Raw genomic sequence first — 25,176 nt, forward strand, 5'->3', positions numbered from 1 at the left:
CTGTCCTTGCCGGACAATCAACCGGCCAATCACTAAAGAGTGCATTTGGGTCTCCTAGGAGACTAAGCACAGAGTTTCGGGCACCTCCATCACTTCCTGCCCCACCAGACACCCTGGAGCCAGAGGCGGGCTTAAATCGTGAATCCTGCCAAAGGCAAAGCGAACAAAGGGACCAAAACTGGTTTGCCGTGCAGAGTAAATCCCAAGAAGGACCTTTTTCCCAAAGAAATGGCGAAAAAAGTAAACCGGGGCCATTCTGACAAAAATACTACAGATGGTTTACTACAGCTGCAAGCGCAGCCCGTGGTAAATGCACACCACGGTAGTTAAAAGTAAACCACTACCACCAGCCATTCAGTGAGGAAAAGGTAACAAAAATGTTACATAAGAAGCTAGACAAAGGGGATACTAAATAACCCCTCCAGCACCCTATTGTAAGATAGTGTGTGCTGGGTCTAGATTAGTTACAAACATAAGCAAAGTCAATTTCACTTTACTGCTCTGGGAAACAGTATTTTATCCCAGAGAAGGTATTTAAACCTTTGGGAAATATCAAAGACTAACCTGTGCCACTGCACTGTTGGTGCTGTGGGACACAATGTAAAAGATGATGCCTATGGAGTTTGTCGGACTCCACAACCAAAAGAAACAAAGTTCAAAAATCATAGTAAAATACAAGCGTGGGGAAAAAGGGGCAGGTTAAAAAAAATCAAGTCCTCAAAATCCAGTTGCTGGGGGTCTCTAAGGTGGAGGGAATTAGCACATTTCTGAGAAATCTCCCCAACATCCACTGATGCAGGCAAAATGGGATTCCGAACAACAACCTTAACTTCATTAACTGATAACAATCGCCCATCATGGTTGCCTAAACTCAGGTGTATCTGCGTTTCGCTACCGCCCCCAGTACGCTTACCACAGGCTTTTGCGCAGCGGATGGGGCAAAAAAAAGCGACCCCATAAAAGAAGTAACTTTGAGGGAGAGTAGACAGCAGCCCGGGATAGGGCCTTCACAAGCAGGTGACATAGGAGCGCGTTTCAGGTGGGTCCTGTGTTAGGTAAGATTTTCATAGAAATGGAAAATCTTCCTGACCTGTGTCAACCCCAGAACCTTTTGCTTTACGGGTGGGTTATGTTTTCCTTATACCTGAGTGGGAACCTTTTTCCACACCCACAGAATCTTGTACTCTTTTTATGGGTGTTATATTTTAGACTCTCCATACTGTCTTTTTAAAAAGTTATCCTCTTTAACAAATGTTTGCCAATAGTGCCTGTTGTTGCTGGGTTGCCCTAGGGGCTCCCCTTTTAACTTTCTTTGACTAATCTTGAGAGAACTACAGTTCCAAAGGGTAGAAATGATCTTTGGATCCCTTTTACATTTTGTTTGATGAAACCAGCACACCCCACGTATAGTGAAGTCAATTTCACTTTACTTACTCTGGGAAACAGTAGTTTATCCCAGAGAAGGTATTTAAATCTGGGGAAAAGCCTGAAAAGGTTTCCCTGTGCCACTGACTCAGACTCTATAACCAAAGAAAACAAACACAGAAAACAATTAGAATTAAAAGTACAAGTCCCAAAGTTCAGCAAAAGAGCTGGGGGTCTCTAAGGTAGAGAGGAATTAGCACATTCATGAGAATTCTCAACATCTTTTTTTCCTTAGACACTGTTTTGCCATTCTAACGGCAAGTAGATGTAAGAGTATATTACTCACCTGTGATTTGGTTGTGCCTCTTCCCAAAAGTAATGTTGCAGGTTTCAACAGATTATTCCTGTTCGGATCATAGGCCTTCATGTTGTGCTACGGAATTGAGAGCATTCCCTAGGGAGGAGGCCCTAGGATCATTCCTGGATGCATAAAGAGGAAGTTTCCTGTTTGTAGAAGTTGCAAACAGGTCCACTTCTGGAGTGCCACATTGGCGAAAGATGGTGGAGGGCACCTCTGTGTTCAGTTCCCACTCGTAGCTGGCCGCTGTTTGTCGGCTGAGTGAGTCTGCAGTCACATTGAATGGACCCAGAATGTGTACCGCCAGTAGCCAAATGCTGTGCTGGATGGCCCATTCCAAAATATGAATGGTAAGGTCCATAAGAGGTTGTGATTTGGTGGCACTCTGCTTGTTCATATAAAACATTGACACCGAGTGTCCGTGCTGATGCGGACCAACCTGTTCGTGATGGACGGTTTAAACGTTTTCAGCTCCAGAAATACAGCCAGGAGTTGCACATTTACATGAAACTAGCTGTCCTGCAGCGTCCATAGAACCTGGAGATGATCCAGTGTCACGCCCCAACCCAGAAGGGAGTTATCCGTGGTAATCGTCACTTGTGGGCAGGGCTCCAGAAAGGAGGCCCACACTGTAAGATTGTTGGTCGAAGACCAGCATAGAAGATCCGCCATCATGCAGAGTGGAACTGGGATCATCTTGGAAACCAAGTCCAAAGCCAGACGCCAAGAGCTCCAAAAGAGCCAGCCGAGTACGCCTCATTTTGAGACGTGCAAGAGGAAGAGCAAGTACGCACAAAGCCATGAGGCCCAGAAATCTCTGGAACCACCAAGCCATCATGTGCTCGGACTGGATGAAGAGCTGACACGTGGCGAATAAATCTGCAATCCTGTCTGCCATCAAGTACACCCTGGAGTCGACCGTGTTCCAACTGAAAGCCATGAAAATCAGGTCTTGGGAGACTGTCATGGAAGACTTCCACCAGTTCACCAACAGCCCAATATAGAACAGGAGCTGGAGCAGACATTGGAGAATGCTCATAGCCGTCAGTGGACAAGGGCTGCGTAGGAGCCAGTCATCCAAATACAGATATACATGAACAACCTGTAGCCAAAGGAAAGCTGCGATGACCGACATCTTCGTAAAGACACGCAGTGCTGAACTGAGACCAAACAGTAGTACACAGAACTGGAAATGTTCTCCTCCCAAGGAGAACCGCATATATTTCCGATTTGGCCTCCATATCAGGATGTGCATATACGCGTCCTGAAGGTCCACTACACTGAGCCATCGCCTTTCCGAAGAGAGGACTTTATTTGGCAGGGCATGATCATCTTGTATTTCTCTTGGAGAAGAGAAATTTTGAACTGGGAAAGATAGAGGATAGTGCGCAGGCCAGCCTGGTTGGGTTTGGGCACTGAACAGACAAGAGTAGAAGACCTCCCCTTGCTCCCCAAGGGGAAAAGGTTCCACCGCCCTGAAGTCTAGACATTTTTGTACCTCGGCTCTGAGGGACGGTGTCCCGATCTGTTGGAAGGGACGGTTGAAAGGCGGGGTACGGGGGAGGGGCAAGCGAAAGCCAGCCAGAGTGATTAACAAAACCCACCGTTCTTCGGTGATGGGTCTGCCACGCCTCCAAATGAGACTAGATACGTCCTCCCACCGGAGTCTCGTGCGACCAACAAAAAAATATAATTTTGCAGATTTGTCGGCGGGGAGACAACCTGTCCCTGGAGAGGAGGCTGATGGCAGAGCAAAAACAACCACCCTGCTGTGGTTGTTTGACGAGTGCCGCCAACCGGAGCTTGAGTTTTGCGCACCCGGCGGTCCCGACACCCCCTGAAGCCAGAGCAGGATCAAGACTGAAAACCTGACCTCTGTGTATAAGGGGCCTTAGCCGAGACCTTCACCAGGACTGACAAAGGTTTGGCTTTTTGGGTTCTCGCCTTGGTCTTTGTAAGTTCCTCATCCATAGAAGAATTAAACAATTCCTTGCCGTCTAAGGGAAGGTCCAGAACTTTGTCTTGCACCGCCTTCGAACACTGTTGCATGGAGCCATGCCTGGCGGGAGGGGTCAATTCCCACCATAAGGCCTCGAGGTGAGGCATCTACATGGTGTGCCGCAGCTTGCAGCAGATCTTGTGCCAACACCCTGGCGTCCGACAAACTGGCTTTAAAGTCGTCTAGCCTATCCGCAGGAATACACTCATGGAAATCAGCCAACTCCTTCCACGGCCTCAGATTAGCTGCTGCCAGGATGAGCTCGGTATTTGCTTGACGAAGTTGAGTGCTGAGTTGGCAAAGACTTTCTTGCCCAAGGAGTCCAGAATCTTGTCTTCCTTGGACAGAGAATCTGAGCCACAGCCGTCGAGGTCGCAGAGGCCGGCTTGCATTGAAGCGTGGCCGCAGCTACCACCGTCGAGGAAGGTAGCGGACAAGACACCAATGCTATATCCTCAGAGGTGTGGAGCCTGTAACGGGCATCACTTCTTTTATTGATGTGTGTAGTGCTTATCCCAGACCTTATGGGCCTCTGCCAAAATGTCCTTCTGGAAGAACAGGCCAGTGCGCTCTTGTGGTGACAGGGTGAACGCTCCCAAAAGCACCCCCTCCTGTGAAGCGGGCCTCAGGTACTAGAATGTCGAGGGCCATTATATCCAGGACCCAGTCATTGAATGTTCTGACAGAGCAGGCCTGCTCACAGCTATCAAGATTTGCTTGAGAGTCATCCAGCGAATTGGATGCAGGCGGCTGGACTGTCCGCGGTTTTTAAAGTGCTATCCCGCTCTGCCGGTGTCTACTCTATGGGAGATAGCAGAGGTAGTGGAGGAAGAGCTGGAGGGCAGGCAAAGAGGAAGAGGTGGCACCACCGCAGGAGCTCTCAGAAACCGCCAGGGTGGAAGGTGGAACAGGAGGTTCATGGTAGATTTCCTTGAAAAGACCCTTAAAATACTCATGGGGTCAGAGTGCATGAGCCTCTGAAATTTCCCGAAAAATGCATCCTCTGATGAAGGCTTATGAGCTAGGTCGGGCATAGAACGCTCATATGAGCATACCCCCACTAACACAGTGAGGATGGTTGCCAGGTAGGCCCATCACAAACCGGGTCCACGTAGACAAGTGGAACAGAAGCAGGAGGAATCGAGAGAGTTTTAGGTGGCGGCATCTGAGTGCGCCAGTCATAAGAAGGGTGGAACTTATTTTTACTGTCCACCTGAGGTGGGAACGGCTGCTCATCCCCAGAAAAGAAGGTTCCCAGCACCCGACCTCGAGAGCGTGGGTGTAAGGGAAGAATCCAATATGGCCGCCGTGGACCATGAGGGCTGGGCGGCCATTTTGTCAATGCACGAGAGAACTGCGTCACATGTGTAGATGAGGCAACCACCTCCTCAGGCTTGTCAGGGGACTTAAGCAACACGTTAGCCTTGACACAAGGATCCTCGGCAGAGCCGGTACTGGGGGGTCTTGCATGTTTACTGGACATCTTGGAGGTGGCCCCAAAATTAACCTCCAGAGGAGTAACCTCGGCAGAGCTGGTAATAGAGGAGTTAAGGTTTATGACCAACCTCTTTGCCCCTTGACAGAACCGGTGTCACTGCGTCCCTAAGCGCGGGAATGCTGAGGAATCCACCTCACAGATAAGACCTTCAGAGCAGATCTTGGCTGCTAAAAGAGGAACCTCTGGTTTCTGCCCGATACGTGTAGCTCCCTTGAGAGGGAGCTCAAGCCGTGGCTCGGTACCGAAAGCTCCAGAAATGGAGACCTCAGGGCGTACCCTGAGGTCGGTGAGGAAAGCTCCAGAAACCTACCTCGGAGCAAACCCCGGTATCCAAAGCCACAGATGAACTGGGCTGAAGTTTACCACCCGACAGGTGAACCTCAGAGCGTGGTCTGGTTTTGGCAGGTCCGTCGTGGGAACCCTCGGAGAAAACTCTGGTATGCCTGTTAGGCCTGTGGGGCACCTCACGGGAACCCCTGGTAGCAGAGCTGCTTGAGCCCCTCCCGGACCTGGAAGGAGTGTCACGTTCACCTTAGCTCTGCGGGAGTATCAGGAGCCTCCGTTCTGTACCCTCTCTTGCTCACTAGGATGACTGCGTCTGTGGGGGGAACCAAGACGACAAGTGGTGGTGAAAACAAGGGCCTCGTGGTAGCTGCAACCCCCTCCTTTCTCTCCTAGCCCCCCTGTGAACACTTCTTACCTATATGTGTGTGCTCACCTTAAGTAATAAGAAGGTTGGCTCTCCATCCTTTCAATCCTTAGCAGGGGTGCAATAGTTCAATACCACCAGTTGCTTCACCGATGGGTAGTCCTGCCCACCTGCTGTGGCTTGGAGAGTTTTGCTGCGCTTTTGGAGTGTTTGTTGCTCAATGTCTTTGCCTGCTTGCTGGTTTGTTTTCCTTTATCTTCGTGGTGATTGGTTTCTTTTACAGGCCCTCCTGCCTCGTCCTCTTAGTTTGCAAGTGTCCGTTATTTTTGCTAGCAAGCTTAGTGCTTTTCTTTCTTGTATTGCCTTTGTCTTATTGTGCACACATCATACAACGTGCCTTTCACCTTAGCTGGTGTCCATTTTTACTCACTGTGTGCTTTCCTTTCTTTTGCAGGTCTCAGATGGAGCAGGCTCAAGAACTAGCGTGTCAGGAGATGTGGTCCGTGGGAGCTGTATGCTGTGGAGGGCCCGCGGACCCGATGACTGCAGAAGCTGATTACAGGGGAGTCGTATGCCGGGCCGTCACGGCACAAGAAACAGGTAAGTGCTACGATTCAGAGCACACTGCTGAAGCCAGGGGCTGCTGTCTTCCGGATGAACTGGCACTGTGGCTTGAGTACTCGGCGCAGATGCCGGCTCTGGAGGAACACTGAGCGTTCCGCTGCCTGTTGACAGAGTAACGCAAAGTGTGGATGAATGCCTGGGTGTAGCTTAGTCAGCCACACCCAGGGACTGCAGAAACAAGACTGCTGTTTCCAAATATGCTGCTGACTCATTTCCTCCCCATGTTTGAATGTAATTGGATCCAAGAGTACCATGCTCTGGTCCAACTGGGTTCCCTGGTGCTGGGGAGATGTTGAGGAAACCCAATAGCCCAATGAGGGACTCTGGGAACATGTGTGTGGGGTTATGTTTTCAGGTTGGTGGGAGCAAGAGCAGAAGAGGTTGTGACAAGGAGTCCCCAGGACTGGGCGATCTAAAAAGTAAGGAACTTACCGGGCGTCTCTTTTCGTTGATGAAAATCTGAAAATTAGGTGGAGGAAAGTGCTGAAAGATCTCCTCTGACCGAAAAAGACACTGGAGGTCCCGGACAGAGACAGAGTTGCAGTAGAAATACGAATCCCAATCATGGTCCAGGCCCAGACACTCCAAGCCGAGAGAATGGGGATCAGCCGTAACAAAGACGTTTGCATGACGAACAGGAAACAAATCCCAGACGCTCCGGCATAGACGGAGGACTAAGCGACCCAGAACCGGAGCAGGAAAGCAGGACAACTGGAACAAATAAAAGTTCCCAGTGATGCAAGTGCGTCCATCTCCGACCGCGCAGAGAAAAAGACTGAAGGGCGATGCGCAGGCGGAGCTCAGGGTCACGGCCGCGTGCAGTACCCCGCGTAAAAAGAGAAGGACAAACATTTTCATTTTTGTTGCTTTTTGACAAAAACTGCTCCGGTCCCGTCCCGACGGACGGAATGTCCCACAAGTATGGAGGAAAGGGGACGGGACGTAGGAGTAGTGACTTTACCTACATTTTGTAACTTTCTAGACCCCAGCACATACCATCTTACAATAGGGTGCTGGAGGGGTTTCTTAGTATCCCCTTTGTCTAGTTACTCATGCAACATTTTTATGTTACCCTTTCTACAATGAATGGCTGGTGGCAGTGGTTTACTTTTAACTACCATTGGGAGTTTTTACCATGGGCTGCAATCGTAGCAAGAAACCCATGTGTGCCCATTTTGTCAAATTGATCTTGGTTGTCTTTTTTTTTGCCATTTCTTATTGGAAAGGTCCTTTTTGAGAATTACTATGCGCGCCAAACCAAGTTTGGTCCCTTCGTTCATTTGGTCTTTGGCGGGATTCACTGGTGAAGCCTACCTCTGGCTCCAGCATGTCTGGCAGGGGCAGGAAGTGAGGGAGGTGCCTGAAACTCTGCTTAATCCCTTTGGTTGCAGGAATACACCCAAAGGTGATTGGCCGGCTGGCTGTCATTGGAGGGCAGCCACCCTGCTGTGCGAGTGACAGCTAGGCTGCGATTGAATGGAAGAAACATTCATAAAAAGCAAGGCTTTTGGCTTGGACGCCAGAGTCAACCACTGGACGAAGGAATCCAAAGAAGAAATTGGAAGAGACACTTGCTGTAACTCCTGCACGTTAGTTTGCCCAGTGAAGCCCTGCTGCATTGCTGAAGCTCCGAATTTGCCTCAACTAGAGAAGCCCTTTAACGGACGACTACTCCCCTTGGGTTGGTGGGACCAATCAACCCCAAAGCGAACTCGTCTGGACATCCTCTCGGTGCTGGCTGTACTTCTATTGCTGCTGCAGGAACCGATTGCCAGGAAGAGGAACACCAGATTGAGTGCATCCTTTTTAAGCCGGACCTGAGCTCCAGGAAGATCCTCCAGACTCCCATGAAGCAGGACTGACCAAGCTTGAGCGGCAACAGAGTGCTGGACCCCAGAAGCGAGGAAAGTCCATTAAAAAGGTATCGGAGAACCGCAGTGGTGCTGTTTGCGAGAGACCCGAGGAGCTGAAACCGCAAAGTGCTGCGGATCTGAAGTTTGCCCATTGCTGCCACCGACTTTCCATTCGTAGTGCAGGACTCCCCAGAGGTCCTCCCTCTTGTCCCCCACGACTGAGGCCCAGGAACACAGGACCTGCAGACCTACACAGGAACAGAAGCCAGCTGGATTCAGTTTTCTTCAAACCAAAAGGTACTGTAAAACTAAGGGGGCTTACCTCTTGTTGTGTAGCCTTGCTAGCTCTCAGTTGAGACTGGTCTTGGTTACCCATGCAGAGTAGCTTGCAGTCCCTCCCCCATTCCACACCCCCCCTCCCCCCCAACAAGCATCCCTCCCAGCGTGTGGCCCTTCAGTGATTTCCTTTCTACAAACATTTTCTAAAACATTGTGGAAGACCTTAACTTACCTACAAGCTCTTCAGCTCCCCTATACTTGCTCAACTAACATTGCCTGTCCAGGCTCACTGAGAGACTCTTATTACCTCAGACTTTATGCTTTTTGCCTTTCCCCTAGGAAAGTGTTAATTTACTTTGCATTGGACGGTTCAAGAAGTACATACCTGCTAAAGAATATTTGTTAACCATTGTATTATTCCCTCATCTTTTCCTTTTGACATAAATCTCAGTATTACTCTAAATGTGCCAGTGATAAATCAATGTCCACAGTGTCCTAGTTATTTAAGTCACCTGAGGGTGTAGGAAGTGTCTGTGTGCCATCCCCAATGGGTATTAACTGATTTAGTGAAACAGTATTTTATTGAAGTATATTTTGTGTGATATGACTAAATAAGCCTTCTTTAGAAGGGAGCAACTGACTTAAAATAATTGTTTAATCAAGAAACCTTGTGCAAGTGTTTATTTGAATAACTGTCACTGTGAAACGATTACAACCCTACAGCTCACATTAACCCCTCTTGAGATAAGCCTGGCTGCTCAGTCACTCTACCAACTTATGTAGTACATGCTTATACCAAAGGTTGGGTTCACTATTGCCAAGAGGACAAGGCTGGTGTAGTCTCCCACAGGGTACTGTATACAATCTTGCCTAACAACGTTTTTCAAGATTAGCAGTACAATGACGTCCATTATGACCCGGATTGTGTGAGGATGGTTCCCAATACCCAGTTTCTCATGACCAAGTTTCCTGGATCCCTGCAGAGGGAAATTGGCCCATTACCCCAGCTCATGAAGCTGTGCCAGATACCTTTTTTGGACGCTCCTCCTGTATCCAAACTAAGGGAGGCTTCCCCTTTTGATGATCAAATGCTTTTCAATACTATCCTTAGAAAAGCAGTAGACCATTTTAAGATGGTCACTCAGGAGGTGGTGACCGAGTCTGACTTTGTAGAGGATATCCTCAAGGAGAAAGTTCCAGTCAGCCAAGCCATCCCACTTCTTATTTCCATTTTAAAAAAATCATACTGCCCCCTCCTTGCTTACGCCCTCACTTACTACAGCGGTTAATCCACGGGTCAAGATGTTTCACCTTGTGACTTCTGATCCCCTCTATCTGAGGGCATTCTGTACCAAACTCCATGGTCATTACCACGACTAGAAAACATGCAGGAGTTACCCTGTCTTCATCCAAATCTCCACCTAATAAGGACTGCAAAAAACGTTACGCCCTTGGCAAATGCACCACTTTTTCTGCAGCCTACAGTACCCACATTGCTAATGATACTCTCCTTGCTAGCTTTTGTGATGTCCAATGGGTACTAGTACAAGAGGGTCTGCAGAATGTGCCCGAACCTGCAAGGTTGCAGTTGCTTGTGGCGGTGCAAGAGGAATGTCAAATCATTTACACAGAACATCTTGAAGAACAGTTGATGCTGCAAAGAAGGCGGGTAAGGTGTTGGCTGAAGTCATTCTTGAAACGGCATGCCTAGCTCAAACATCACGTTAAAACCAGAGACACAGGCCTAGTTTATTCCCAAACCTATCGAAGTCTCCTCCCCCTTCAGCAAGGGGGTGGACAATGTCATTGAGACCACGAAGGAGCACGAGATAATGAGATTTCTGCCACGCCGTATACTCAATGTGGTGTCTTCAATACTTGCCGATCCTTTCATGAGCAGTCCTCTCCAGGCACAGCTCAGAGTGCCTGTGGGACGAGGGTTCATCCTGGTATTCCAGCCAAGGAACATCCAGCTCCTATCAAACCCTTCAACAATGGGGATTTTAGCAAGGCGAAGGTAGGGGGAGAAATGCAGCAGCCAGAGGCTCCCCTCCAGCATAGGACTGCTTTGGATCCACTCCCATGCCTCTTGAGTAGGACTATTAACATGCTTCACCCATGCATGGGATAGAATAACCTCAAACCAGTGACTACTCAAGACTGTAGAAAATGGTTATTGCATCGGGTTTCTTCATCCGCCTCAATACCACCAGCCAAAGAAAAGACTGTCCCTGGAAAATGTCATCCTCCAGGAGAAAGTAAAGACCCTGCTGCAAAAGGGAGTGATCGAACTCGTCCCAGAACATCAAGTAAATAGGGGTATGTATTCAATATACTTCCTTGTACCCAAAAAGGATCCAAACATGTGCCCTGTGTTAGACCTGCGAACAAGTAGGTCAAGCCTCAAAATTTCAGGATGACAACTCATCCATGTTCTGCCAGTAAACTGGTGAGCTGTGTAAACTGGTGAGCTGTGTAAACTGGTGAGCTGTGTAAACTGGTGAGCTGTGTAAACTGGTGAGCTGTGTAAACTGGTGAAACTTCCCTACTTGCAAAATACACTATACAAATCTGAACTTATCCTGCCTCAGGAAGGCATGCTCCGAACAACCCCTAAGTGTCGGACTGCTATTTAGTGTGTCTCGCTTCTGGACACTTTCCCTTCAGCAAAGGCAGTGCAGCATCTGATCACACCTTCCACAGCAGAGCAATGCATTAGAGGGTTGTCTAACTCCAGGCCTCGAGGGTCGGAATCTCGATGTGTTTTCATCCTGCATTCATGTTTATGAGGAAAAATGTGCATTTTTTAGAATCAATGTATGCAAATTTATCTCATGAATATTAATGTGGGGTATCCTGAAAAGCTGGCATGGATCTGGGGGCCTCGATTTGGACAAGGAACTAAAGGCTAAACTAGAGCTGAAAAAAGGAATCTACAGTGACCTACATAACAGGAATATTGAATGGTCTGTGAATGTGTGTACATTTTATTTTTCACTTTTTATGCTGATCACAAAACAGCTAATCCAGTTCGATAGCTGTATATCAGACCTGTACAAGTATATACACAAATACAAAGGCAATGGAACAGGAACTTCTACATTTACGGTCATTGGTCTCATGTTAAATCCAGAAATGCCCACATCGTATAGGTGGCAGTTCTCAACTAAACCAATAAACATACAATCCTTTAGGCACCACTGTACAAATGAATTAATTTTAGTACCATGGAAAGACATTTTGTTCGATATTTAACAGGAGAATGTAGCAACATGGTTCAAGAGTCAGTGAACGTGAAATGGCATTACAATTCGAGGCCATTTCACCTTACCTATGGAGCACTCGTCAACATCTTGGTCACATGCACCACCTGTGAAGCCAGGAGGACAGGTGCAGATGGCACGACCGTTCACAGGATTGGTGTCACACATTGCATCTTCGTGGCATGGGTTACTAACACAAGCATCATCCAGGTGGCAAAGAAGACCTATTGAGAGAATGAAATATATTGATTAGCAAATAAAATCATAATAGATATGAGACCATGTACCAGTTCTGTGCACTCGGTTTATCCTTAGACATGTTTTAAAGGTTTGAGCAGGCAAGCACAGTTTGCAAATTATGCTTTTTCAAAACCATTAAAAATTGTCACTTTGGTTACATGAGCAACTGTTCGGTAACAATTGGTGAAGTCCCACTGTGTGAGACTACACAATTCGTATCTGCTTGGTATTAGCTAACCCACCTTTTGGTATAGGTCTGTACTACACAAGTTGGTAGTGTGACTGAGCAGCCAAGAGGAGTAATGTGAGCTATACAGATGGAATCAGTCCATACAAGTAACCAAGTAGCACTCACACGCTCAAGGTTTCAGTTACAAATCTTTATTTAACTATCAGTTTTTAGTTAAGCATTCTTTAAAAGGGCAATTGTTTGTAACAGTCAAGCAAACATTGGAATCACTTTACAAAGTCAATAAAGTTGGTGTATACAATTTGGGTATGCGAATACATTTCTCCTACACCCTGAAGTGACTTCAATAACAAGGATAGTATTGAATTTATCTTAAACACCAATATACTTTAGACTCTAGGTTTCAGCAAGGGTTAAGGAAATATAAAGGTTAGAACTTACATGCTCATAACATGAAGACCGTTTTAATTCTCCATTGAACGCTAGTAAGCCGATTCCAGCAATAAAACCGATGATGGGACAAGCCATGCCAAAGTCAATAGATTAGAAGGGTGCCTTTAAGGAGCCAGGACACCCAGAGTCAAATGGAACAAGTTGAAATTTCTGATGCACTTCTTGGATAAAGTCTTTCACAAAGTCAGATAGTTCAAGAAAATCACTGGAGGAACACAAGTATTTAAGCCTATGCAGGGGGAGTTGAAATCAACTCGGAAAAGGTAAGCCAGTGCACATCTCAAGTGTGAAAGCACGACTTCTGGCAAGGCAAGTACCCCAAGCCCCCAAAGTACCTCTGGTTTGAAGAAAATATTCCAGGTGGATTCAGTCTTGCTAAAGACAAGCAGACCCTTGTTCCGGAGCCTCAGTTGTGGGTACGAGAGGTCGAACCTACGGCAGGCTCCTGCGGCAGTACTCGGGAAAGGGCTAAGGATAGTCTTTGATTCAATAGCTCTTCGTGGTTTCAGCGCCTCGCAAACAGCACTGATGCAGAACAAATTTCCCTGGTTGGACTTTCCTTGCTCCTTGACTCTGGATCGTGATTTCCTGCTTCAGGAGTGTCCTTAGGAGGCACCTGGAGCTTTTGGCCGGATTCGTTCCGCGGAAGACGTTGCACTCGGTTATGGACACTCATCCCCTGGCATTGGGCTTCTGCAGCACTGGAGACGCACAGCAAGTCAGGGGTTGCACCAAAATGGAGTTTGTCACAGGGCTAGTTGGTCACCAGCCCAAGGGGAGAAGTCTCTCGGTCCAGAGCTTCTCCGTCGATGCGAAAGAGGTGGTCAGCACAGCAGCAGTGCTTCACCGGCCACTTAGAGGTCCTGGAGGTTGCAGCGGGCTGCTCTTCATGTTTTCTTCTTCCGATGTTTCTTCCAGTGGTCGCCTCTACCTGTAGTTCGGAGAACCTCGCCTTTTAAGCTAGGTCATTCGTTCAGAGCCCTAGGCTGTCAATCACCCAGCAGGTTGGCTGTCCTTCCCGGGCTGCCAGCCGGCCAATCAGGACTGGTTTGGAACAGGCAGGGGCGTTGCTAGGGGGGGGCTAAGGGGGCTGTAGCCCCTGATCTTTTGGTTGTAGCCCCGGATAGAATCTCAGGAGCTACAGCCAAAAGACTAGCTAGCCCCCAGTCCCAACAGTACCGACATCAGCTTAGCCCCGGGTCTTTTCCAGACCTAGCAACTCCCCTGGGAACAGGCACACCTAGAGACAAAGGACAGGGGAGTTTCAGGACCCTGCCTCACTTGCTGTTCTTTCAGTCACTGAGCCAGGGGCGGGCTTCAGGGCTGAAGCCTGTCTCAACTGAGTAAAAGCCAAGAAAGCCCTCACAAGCAGAAAATGGCAAAAAATGAAGACAAGTGCCATTTTGACAAAATTGTCACTCCTGGGTGCTGTACTGCAGTGGAGGATTCAGCCTGCGGTAAAAACGCACATTGGTAGTAAAATGTAAACCACTGCCACCAGACATTTAAAGTAGTAATGGTAACAAAAAAGGTTACATGAGAAAATAGGATAAGGGGCTACTAGTTAAACCCACCCCAGCACTCCACATAAGATGGTGTGTGCTGGACCTACCAAAGTAAGATCAATATCACTTTACTGTTCTTGGGAATAGTAGTTCACCAAAGAAAAGGTATTTAAACCTTGAGAAATGAAACGTATTTCTCAGTGACACTGCACAAAGGGTGCTGTGTGTCACCACACAAAAGGCAGATGCATATGGAGTTTGTCAGTCTCCAAAAACGGTGAAAACAAAATCCTGGTCAGGGAAAAAAAGTCCCTCCCACTCAGGAGCTAAAAATGTAAAATGTCCCAAGTCCAGAAAAAGAGCTGGGGGTCTCGAAGGTAGGAGGAAACTAGCACAGAAATGACAATTGCCCTACCAGCAACCTCCGTTTATCTTCTTTGCATCTCAAAGCAGAAGGCGGCCTTGTAATCTCCTCCAATAAAGTTTAAGAAGCAGGTCTGTGCTGCATGATATTTCGGATATGTACCCCAAGCGTAACTTGCCAGGTTTCCTCTCTTACCAGTCTTTCCCATGGGACACTCGCAGTAGAAGGATGCCACACGATCGTGGCAGGTAGCCCCACTGAAGCAGACTGCAGTAGCACAGTCATCAATGTTCTCGCTGCAGCTTTCTCCAGTCCAGCCGTTCACACAGACACAGGTATGGCCACCATTTGTATTGAAGCAGGTTCCACCATTGTGGCAAGCATTGGGCTGTAGTTGGCACTCATCCACATCTTCAGTGCAGAACTGACCTATAAGAATAAAACAAATAATGTGTAGGATTCCCCGGATGTGCCATTTCCTCAGAGGTTATCACTATTCTGTTTTACATATGGATACATCAGTCCTCTATTAACATCTGTGCAGAGGTTTGTGACTCACTCATAATATAGCAGTTGGAGTGAAATCAATAAGGCAACAGGCTGGTTTTACAAGGACCAATGCTCTACATAATACGCCTATATGTTATTGTGAATTTGTATAGTGCCTTATGTAACCATTGATATGATTTCATAGCACTGTGGGTTGAATGCCGTAGGGGACCGTAGTGCAGGTCATTGGAGAGTGGGTTATCATAGTGCTTGGGTTAAATGTTAAAGGTATTTATATCGTGCACCGTCACCAACAGAGTTGGTCCCCAGGCACTTCATGTAAAATGGTTCAAAGTACACATTTAAAATCCATCAGTCCAACTGAATTGGTCCAGCAGTTGTTGGATAAGAGCGTGTGCATACCATGTTAAGTGAACAATGCAGCTGTCCAAACAAATTAATTAAAAAAAAATGTCAACAAGCAATTTAAATTAAACCCACCAAGTGATCAACAAAAATGATACTGTCCCGTGAGGATAGCTCGGTGGCAACGTGCTCGCTGGGGAAACAAGACGACACGAAGCAACACTGGTACGATCCCCGGATCGGCGCTTAGAAACCTCTGGGTATTTTTAAGCGCGTTATAAATAAACAGACATTCCTGTAACAGCGCCTCGATGCCCCCAGGGCTGTGCGAGCGCTTTAAAAATGCAGATAAAATACTAAACTCGACTGTAAATCGCTAACTAACAAATCCATCAACTGTGTGCAACTTGACTTCTAACGGTCATATGCAGTTGATGGATTTGTTAGCCATTTACAACTCTTAATTTAGTATCATTTTGTCACTGTCACTTGGTGGTGGATTTAATTTTGTTTAAATTGCTTATCATCATTCATTTCTTTCATATTCATTTGTTTGGACAGCTGCATTGTTCACTTAACAGGGTATGCACACGCTCTTACACAAATGCTGCAGGACCAATTCAATTGGACTGATGGATTTAATTTTTATATGACGTGCATTTTTTTATAAGAAGCCGTTTTGTACAATTAAAGTATTGTGTACAATTAAGGAACTGGTTTTCATGAGTCAAGTGTAGTAGTATATATTCAAGATTTGGTGACTAACGCATCGAACCAAGAGATTGAAAAAACGCAGCATCTAGTTTGGTGTAATTTAGCGGGTAGAGCAAACCGCCGATTGGGGTTCTTTAATATATTCATATATATTTTGTGCCCCAAGTACCCCATACCTGTATAATCGGGCCCCCTGTATTCTTGCATTTTTCCTAGGTAGGACAGGGTTGCCTCATTTGATATGCCACATTGTGTGCCTGATAGGTGGCATGTTATGACCCAACCGTACTATTTAAAACCATAAGTGCTATGAAGCTCTGCAGTGGTGGCTCTTGAGTCGATACCCAGATGGGTACGGCTTGACACAGGTTAACAGGAAACCGGGAGAGACGTAGTTGGCTGGCAGGGGGGGCCTGAGATAGTGGCTTTGCGTGTTAATTCCCAGATGGGTAAAGTTTGACAGGAGTGGGTCCAGTTGCATTTAGCTGTCTGAGGGGCTATTACGCTCTGGTAAAGTGGTGGCTTGTAGGGGTCTGCGGATAGGTTTCTATGACAGTGGTTGGCCTCTCCAAGAGTGATCGCGCTAGGCTTCCTTATGGGAAAAGAATGAGATTTATGGGTGTTCTAGTTTCCAGGTTGATGTATGCAGACAGACACCTCTTGGTCTTCGAACGTGGGACATATCTGGTTGGGTGGCAGTGGGATTGCTCAGACATGACATACGAATATAGTGAAGTCATGTCTTGGGATGGAGTCATGGGCAATGGCATTTGGAGTGCAGGGGTCGGGGGGGTGTTTGGGGCAGCATGGTCAACTTGTTGCCACAAGGGGGGCTGCTAGGCTGGGTGTGTAGAGCCCGCAGCTGCCTAGCCCAGAGCCTGCTGGTCTCTAAAGCTGACTTTCATGACCCAACTGTTCCTGGTTTTCGAGATACCGTTCTAGCTGAAATCTGGCCATTGGAGGGTTTGGTGGCCTTAGGCTGTCCCTTTCATATATTAGGGACAAGCCAGGTTTTCAATGCTTTACAGAAGGCCATGTAGTCTTGGTCGTGTGGAATGTGTGGAGGCAGTGAATTCCAGTGTTGGTGATGTGATATATAGGCACGATGTGATATATAGGCACGACAAGGGAGGGCAAGAAACTATCTTACGAGGCTTGTGTCACTCAGATCATGCAAATGCGACAAAGCAACGTGCAGGGGTGGAAGGTAAGGGAAGTGCAATCATGGCAGCATTGCTCTTAGTAAATGCAGCCAGGGCAATGCAGTTCTATGTAAGTACAAGGAGGCAGGGGACTGTAGGGTTACAGTTACAGCCCCTAAGTGCATGGTAGGCCTTGAGGCAGTGCAGGGGAGACTGATCATGGAGGAGCCTGGTACCTTGCGAGACTCTCAGGGTAGCCAAGCAACTAGTCGGCGCAGCAGACCGGTAGGGAAGAGGGGCAGGGAAGCCATTCCAGAGGGAGGCACCCACAGGAGAGATCTAACCCCCCCACCACCCCCCCACTCTCTGCCTGGAGAAGCGCCTGACTCTCAGAGTTTGAGGTAGTGGAGCGAAAGGCTTGCGAAGGAAAGTATTTTGGAAGAGTTGGATGTAGTGTTTGCCCCGGCCCCTGGGTTAAGAAGAAGGTGGTTTCTTGTCATCCACAGGTCTATATCAGAGGCAAGCTGCTAGGTCCAGGATCAGAGCTAGCTTCAAGGGATTTTAGGATAATTTGGGTGATGTCAGCATAATTATAGCAGGTGAGGTTGTGCGAGCAGATGATCCCTGTCAGAGTGGTCATGTAGAGGTTGGAGAGGCAAGCACCTTGGGGTACTCCGGTGTTCACAGGCAAGCGGCGGAGTGAAAGTGAGGAGAGGACGTGAATTGATTATTGTTGAGGAATGAGGCAATCTAATTGCGTGCAGAGTCTCGTGCAGAGTCTCGGCTTCCTAGGGCGTGGAGTCGGTCAAGGAGGATTGAGTGGTTAATGGTGTCAAAAGCTGAGAGACCAAGGAGAACCAGTGTGGCACATCCTTCAGAGACTTTGAGGTCTTCCCAGATCGAGATCAGTGTGGTTTCAGTGCTGTGGCACAGCCTGTAGCCTGACTGAGCAGGGTTTAGTAGGTTGTTGAATTCTGCAAAAAGGTTGATCTGAGAGTAGGCAGAGCAGTCTGCGTTTTCACCAGGAATCGGGTGTTGAAGATGGGCCTGTCATTGTTTGGCCGCTGGGGGACCAGACAAGCTTTTTCAGGTTTGACATGCGCTACTTTGCAGGGTTTTGGGAAGATGCCTGGAAGTGAAGGAGTCCTTGAGTATGGATCTAGCCCGTTCTCCTGCACAGGTGGAGGAGAAGATTTCTTTGAGGAGAGGCGTGGCAATGGTGCAGTAGGGCTTCAGGACTTCCGAGATGATCCTGTGGAGCTCTTTGCTACAGAGGTTCAGGATTCTTTTATTGTAGTAGGCTTTTTTGGCCTTTCAGAGCTTAGATTTGTAGTTATGGTGATGGTGAGCGAACAAAGATTTTTTAAGAGGGGTTTTGTATGTTTTCCATTTGCGCTCGGGGAGCAATTATGGGTTTTGAAAGTCTTCAGTTGGGGCTTGAACCATTTGGGGGTAGGTCCTTTGCCGGTGGCAGGGAGGGCGAGAGAGCGTGAGAGGGAGGAGTGAGTCATTAAGCCAAGAGTCAAAGGATTCGATAGGTAGAAGTCTGAGGTCGGGAGTACTTTTACCTTGTTACAGCATTTGTGATTGTGTGGGGGGACAAGGCATGCCCCGAGTGTTGGGGCCGGTGTGCGGACAGAGAAAGGTAAGGCTGAGTGGTCGGTCCAGATGAGGGCTTTGGGGCTGGACACAGACTAGATCAGTGGAGCTGAAGATTGCATTAAAGGTGTGGCCTACAGTGTGGATGTGACCCATTGTATACCGGGAAAGGTTGAGTGCCTCTAGGCTGTCAACCAGGGGTTGGGCTCAAACCAGATATTCAAGTCCCCCAGTAGTGCGAGTACTGGATGGTTGACTAGAGTGGTAGCTATTGAGTCATAGAGATTGTTGGTAAAATGTATGTCGAATAAACTGATACTATATTTAAGGGGAGATGGGCAAAGGGTCCAGATTTGAAAGCAATGGGCAGTAGAACAAGAACTGCACAGAAGTCTGCTTATGAAGAAAAAGATCAACTCATTCAGCAACCATTTAATTGGTATGGATTATCCAAGGGAAAATGTCCTTGGTCGACAGTGGCTGTGGTGCAAGCTTTTGCCTCAGATTTGCATCACTGACCTATCAAAGCTTGTGAACTACAAAGGCTGAGTTTGCCATCATTTCATCTACAACTAAGATCAAGGCTTAAAATGAAACAGGCTCATTCAGCAGCCAGTATTTCCCACCGCAAGAATGCCTTTGGCTCTCGACTATGTTAACAGCCGAAAGCAGTAGCAGGTACATTCCTAGTGGCAGAATAATGTTTAAGCATAACCACTGTGCTTGGCTAAAGGAAAGAAGTTGGTTTGATTGGTAGTACAGACACCAATTGGCAATATATTCTTACCAGTCCACTCGGGAGCACACTGACAGTTGTACGTGTTGACTCCATCTACACATGTCCCACCGTTCATGCACTTATGCCCCGGGCAGTCATCAACGTTGATCTCGCAGTTTTGTCCATCAAACCCTAAACAGCATAGAAACATGAATAAACAAATGAGATGCCATTGATGAACTTCAACTGCTGCAAATCGTCTCCTCACATGTTTTAGACATGATTGTGTGATAGCACTATTTGCTACCTTCATAATTACTATTATTGTGTGGCATAATCATATCCGATATAACCATTAAGCGTCAACACAATCTAATTACATAACCTGTCAGTCATGAGACTTAAGCAAATACCACATACCATGTCTTTACAACACTGCTTGTTGATTAATTCAATATCACTAACCATTTTGTGAACGAGTTATTCGAACAGATTAGCCTATTGCTTAGTATTAAACATAGGTTTTCTTCTGCTTATCACGTGCAAGCAAACAGGACATGTGAGAGACTCAGCGGTCTTAATAAAGGATAGCAAAGTTGAAATTGACACTGAAGGGGTGGCTGCATTGAGGAATCAGCCCGTTTCAGACCACCACCTCACGCCCAACGAGTTAGTTATAGGGAGGCGGATGAGAACGCCTCTGACTCCTCCATCAAGGAATAGAAGTGATGTCCAAACAACTGCCGAATTGTTAGGCAATGAGTTACATGCGTAACTAACATCTATGACAGCTAGTACCCTTCCTTCCAGATCAACTCAAGCAGAAGGGGCGTCAGTCTCAGGACACAGATGAAGACAATACAGCAACTGGACGAAAAGTTGTGTTCCTAAACTTTTCGCCGAAAACGGTTTTAATTTGTAATTTCACTAGAAAGTGGCACGAGCCCAGATTTAGTGGTCCTTACATTGTGGACGACATTACTCCTTCAGCAGTTAAAGTCCAAGAGAGGAGAGCTTGGATCCACCTGGGAGGTGTAAAGGTCTACACTAGTGAGGCAGTCACACCCCAACCCCATTCGGAAGCAAGTCCAGAAGAAGTTGTTCAGCACGTGCAGACTCGATCGATGACGAGGAAGCAGGATGCAAAGACTATCCAGTAGATAGATGCAAGTGTACATTTGGACTATGGCTCCCCTAAAAACACCTTCTAGCTATAATAGCAGGAAGTGAGAAAGTTACTGTTCTTGAGCCACAGGAGCGTTTTGACACTGGACTTTTGGAAATACTGAAGTAAATGAAAAATGCCAGATTTAGACTTCCTTTTTGACAACTGGAAAAGGAAGCAGTTCCGATTCATTTCTCATTCAATTTCTCTTTGGACGCATAAATCTGATGATACCTACAGATTACTCGTTATGGTCTATCATTAAATAATTCTAGTTCATTCTTATTTTGTGAGGTGTAACACCAACACATGTGCTTCTATGGGATCCTATAAATCATCCTGCAATCAGTCGGTTATTTGTGCAAATAATAGAACAAACCAGACAGCTACCTGAGCATTTAACGAGATAACGATTAAAAAAGTGCGTCTTTCCTTAAAAAGTAATCACAGGCATGATGTGGTCTATTGAACATATTGCAATTCCAGAGAGCGAAAATGCCAGATAGTGAACAGAGTCAATGATGTTTGGAGAGACACCGATGGTGGGATCTGAATTATTGGTGCATAATATATGCCTGTTCAGCAAATATTTTTCTGTTCCTATTGTTCCACACGGTTTACTTTGTGGGTCCCAAAAGAGAAGGAGTCCAATTAATCCTCCCCACTCCAGTGACCTATGCAGAGTTAGAGGTTGTAAGGAAGCCAAGGCCATATGCGATTGTCCCTACATGAGTGACACACGAAAGGTCACCCATCTCTCTGACAAGTGTTCCTATGATTGCCCCAGTTGGAAGAATGTATAATGATGTATTCATAAATAGCCACCAGTTGTTTCAAAAACTGTGCAAGCACAACTTTCACTCTCCCTTGCGACCTGGAACACAAGAGGGTTTCTACACTTAACAACTCCCGGTGACATCAACCTAGGAGAATATGACATCCTTTGTCTTCAGGAAGTTTGGTTTTTAACTCGCCTTTGTAGAAGCATTAGCAGGAAACAAAGGAAGGTCTTCCTCAGGCCTAATTGTTGCAGTCCGGATGGGAGTGGGACTAGAAATAACAAAAATCATATTGAAGTCCCCTTACGTCATCGCGGTACTAATTTCCTGCCTGCGAAGAGAGCCCGGCGAGGACAGGTATGCACGCACTTTTTTGCTAGTGATGTCCATTTATTGGAATCACAAAACGATGCAACAGACTGCACTATTCGACACAGTGACTTCTACACTGGACTCAGTATATCTAGAGTTCGGGATTTGTGACGTCATAGGATGCAGAGACAAATATCAAATGTCCAACCCCCAGTTCAATCGTCTCAAGTCCCGCACAGATCATTCCTTGCAGACAAGGTCTAGCTTGGCACAAGTTGATGTTGGCCAGGCAACTGTAACACTGCATTTGCTCTCCCAGACTCCACTGCTTTACCATCATGGAAACGAGGCATGGCCCATTCAACAATAGACTATATCTTCGCCTCTGAATTTTTGCTAGCAAGGCTGACAGATTTCAGCATCCGCCAGACTAATCAAAGTGACCACAATCTCCTGGTTGTTAAATGGGCATTTACAAAACCAGCATTAGCCCATTACTCAGGTAGAATTGAGCTGGAAGGAAAAGGCAACCGGGTTAGAGTTATAAAGGCAAACAAACATTCAAGCATTTACTTCTTCATATGGAAGTGCGCAGGAAGCAGAGAAGGTTGACTACAGACCACTTTTGGAACCTCACAGAACCACGACAAAGTGCTCGAAGGGGATATATTCAAAACAAATCCACGCTCACAATTTCAATGCCCTCGTGGTGGCCCAGCGAAACCTCCTTCGTAAAGCAAAAAGGACGGCCCTGAGAACCAACACGCCCTCTAATAGGGCGTATGCAAAAGAGGCTTCGAGAGCCTATAAAAGCTGGCTACGGGAGCACCATTTAATATTATACCAACAAGACTCAGAAAACATGTTGGAACAAATCCAAAAATCCAACTAGAGAGTTTTGGAGTTTGGTTAACCCACGAGCTAAAGAGACAGCCTCAATGATGCTGAACAGCATTTCGGAAGCATCTTGGATTGAGTTCTACTCGAAACTCTTTTGCTCTCCAGACATTGCCGAGCTCCCTTTAACACCCCAGACAAGAGCACCATGGGTTGATCTTTCAGACAGAACTGAAATCTTGGAAAAAATATCAAAACTGAAGAAATCAAGGGCCCCATGCCCTGATGGTCTGTCAAATGAGAACGTGAAATCTGCACCAGAAGAATGGTCACATTTGCTGAGCTTAATATTCTACAAATGTACAACCTTTTGCACAATCCCGCCTACCTGGACCTCAGCGATTATTATCCCTATATTTAAAAAAGGTAGGAAAGATGATCCCAGGAACTTTCGCCCAGTGACTCTGCTCGACGTTATAGGGAAGATCTACGGCTCCCTTTTGCTGGATCATTTCAACCAATGGGCAAAAAGTGCACCCTGTAACGATCAGTTTCAATCTGGGTTTAAAAAGGGTGTAGGTACCAGCATAAACATTTTTATTCTCAGCCTTTTGAAAGCCAAAGCTTGTGAATCCAACAGGAACCTTTATCTGGCATTTATAGACCTTTCCCAGGCCTTTGACCTTGTCAATCGCAGGAAACTCTGGGAGAAACTTACCAAATGGAACTGTCCACAGGAAATTCTAAATCCCATCAAGGCTCTCCATGCTTCCACTTCGGTACAAGTACGATTGAAGACTAGAGGCCTGCTTTCGTCAGCTATAACTACTGACAGAGGAGTTAAACAGGGCTGCCCCTTAGCACCAGCCCTCTTCCTCTCATATTTCGGGGACTACAAAGAAACCATAATTGGTTTACGAGCATTTCCTCCAGAATTAGGCAAAGAGAAGATCCCAAGACTTCTGTACGTGGATGATCTTATCCAATTGGATCAGACCCCAATTGGCTTACAATGCCAACTGGTTGCATTGAACACTTACACAGTAAATAATGACTTACAGATAAAACAAACAGAAAACAAAGATCATGGTGTTGGGGAAAAAATCTCCAAAGGAAAAAGAAGAACTCGTGGTTCCTGACAGGAAACAAAATCGAACAAGTGACAGAATTTAAATACCTGGGAGTCCTCATTGACTCCACAGCGAAAGATACAGCGATGCAACACCATCTTGTGGAAAAAATGAATACTAGTTTCTCAAGCGAAACTACTCGACAAAAAATATGGTTGCTTCTCACTGATGCCCCTACTTAAATTCTACCGGGGCAAAGTTATTCCAGCCATCACTTATGGAGCTGACGCAATGCCATCTTTACCCCAGTCCCTATGGGCTAGATTGGAGAGTCTTTTTTGGCGCTCATTCTTGAACTTACCATCATCGACTCCGATCGCCTTGATAAGACGCGAACTCTCCCTCTCCTCTCTAGACTCAATAGTCAAAAGGGCGTCAGTCATGCTGTACAGGAAGATCAAAGATCCTACTTCCGCGGCAATTTTTTTGATGGTTCAGGCTGAGATGAACCTACACAACTCAACGTTACTCTCCAAATGGGAGCTTATGTGCCTACATCAACTTGAAAATTGCGGCAGCTCGATGGAAGAACTGATGGGTAATCCAACAAAAACTAAAGCATGAATTGAAGAAATGGATTGGATAAATACATTGGACAAGGCATCTGAGTACAAACGTGCCACCCATTTACCTCCAACATGTAGAAAATTGAACGTAATCCAACCTTTTCTGATAAAACATCCAAGCAGAAAAACTCGGAATAAACTTCTTTGTGCAAGGTTAAATTTATTACCTACAAACGAAATTTTACATTCAAGAGGTCTTTCACCATCTAACACCTGCCGCTTTTGCAACGACCCCGACCAACCAGAAACATTACGTCATCTTTTGCTATTGTGTCCTGGTACAGACAAATTTAGATCCCCATATATATTGCACCATCTAAAGAATGCCTACCTGAGGAAAGAAGATCTTTGGTGGTAACGCTTAATCGGAGGCTTGAGACCTTCCTGGACCATAGCAGCCACAAAAAGTTTGGACAAGATCTTTCTACAAGCACCACTACAGCCTCCCCAGAATGGGTTAACACAAACAGATTGTGGGGAGTGATCCTCTTCTGTCCTGTTCTGTTTGCCTTCCACCTCACTTTTACCATCTGTGTTTCCACTCTGGCTTTCATTGTTAACCAGTTCTTCAGTTTCATCTTCTATCTTTACTTTTTCTACTACTATTTTTGCTTTTACCTTCGCTTTTACTTTTGAAATCTTACGTTACCTTCTTCATCTTCTTGTAAAAATCACTTCGGTGATTATATACTCGTAATAAAAAAAAATAATAAAATAAA

General features: G+C 46.5%; 1 protein-coding gene across 1 annotated transcript in view; it reads right to left on the reverse strand.

Moving 5' to 3' along the window:
* LOC138447652 (neurogenic locus notch homolog protein 3-like) overlaps window positions 1-25,176 on the reverse strand; it is a 536,025-nt gene that overhangs the window by 326,187 nt on the left and 184,662 nt on the right. The window contains exons 5-7 of the mRNA XM_069603876.1: window positions 19,738-19,860; window positions 14,836-15,069; window positions 11,957-12,112 (exon numbers count right to left, since the gene is read on the reverse strand). Of these exons, the coding sequence (XP_069459977.1) occupies window positions 11,957-12,112; window positions 14,836-15,069; window positions 19,738-19,860 (513 nt within the window). The remainder of the gene's footprint in view (window positions 1-11,956; window positions 12,113-14,835; window positions 15,070-19,737; window positions 19,861-25,176) is intronic.

This window comes from Ambystoma mexicanum, chromosome 3q, assembly GCF_040938575.1.
Source record: "Ambystoma mexicanum isolate Mex_15411 chromosome 3q, UKY_AmexF1_1, whole genome shotgun sequence".
Lineage (NCBI taxonomy): Eukaryota > Metazoa > Chordata > Amphibia > Caudata > Ambystomatidae > Ambystoma > Ambystoma mexicanum.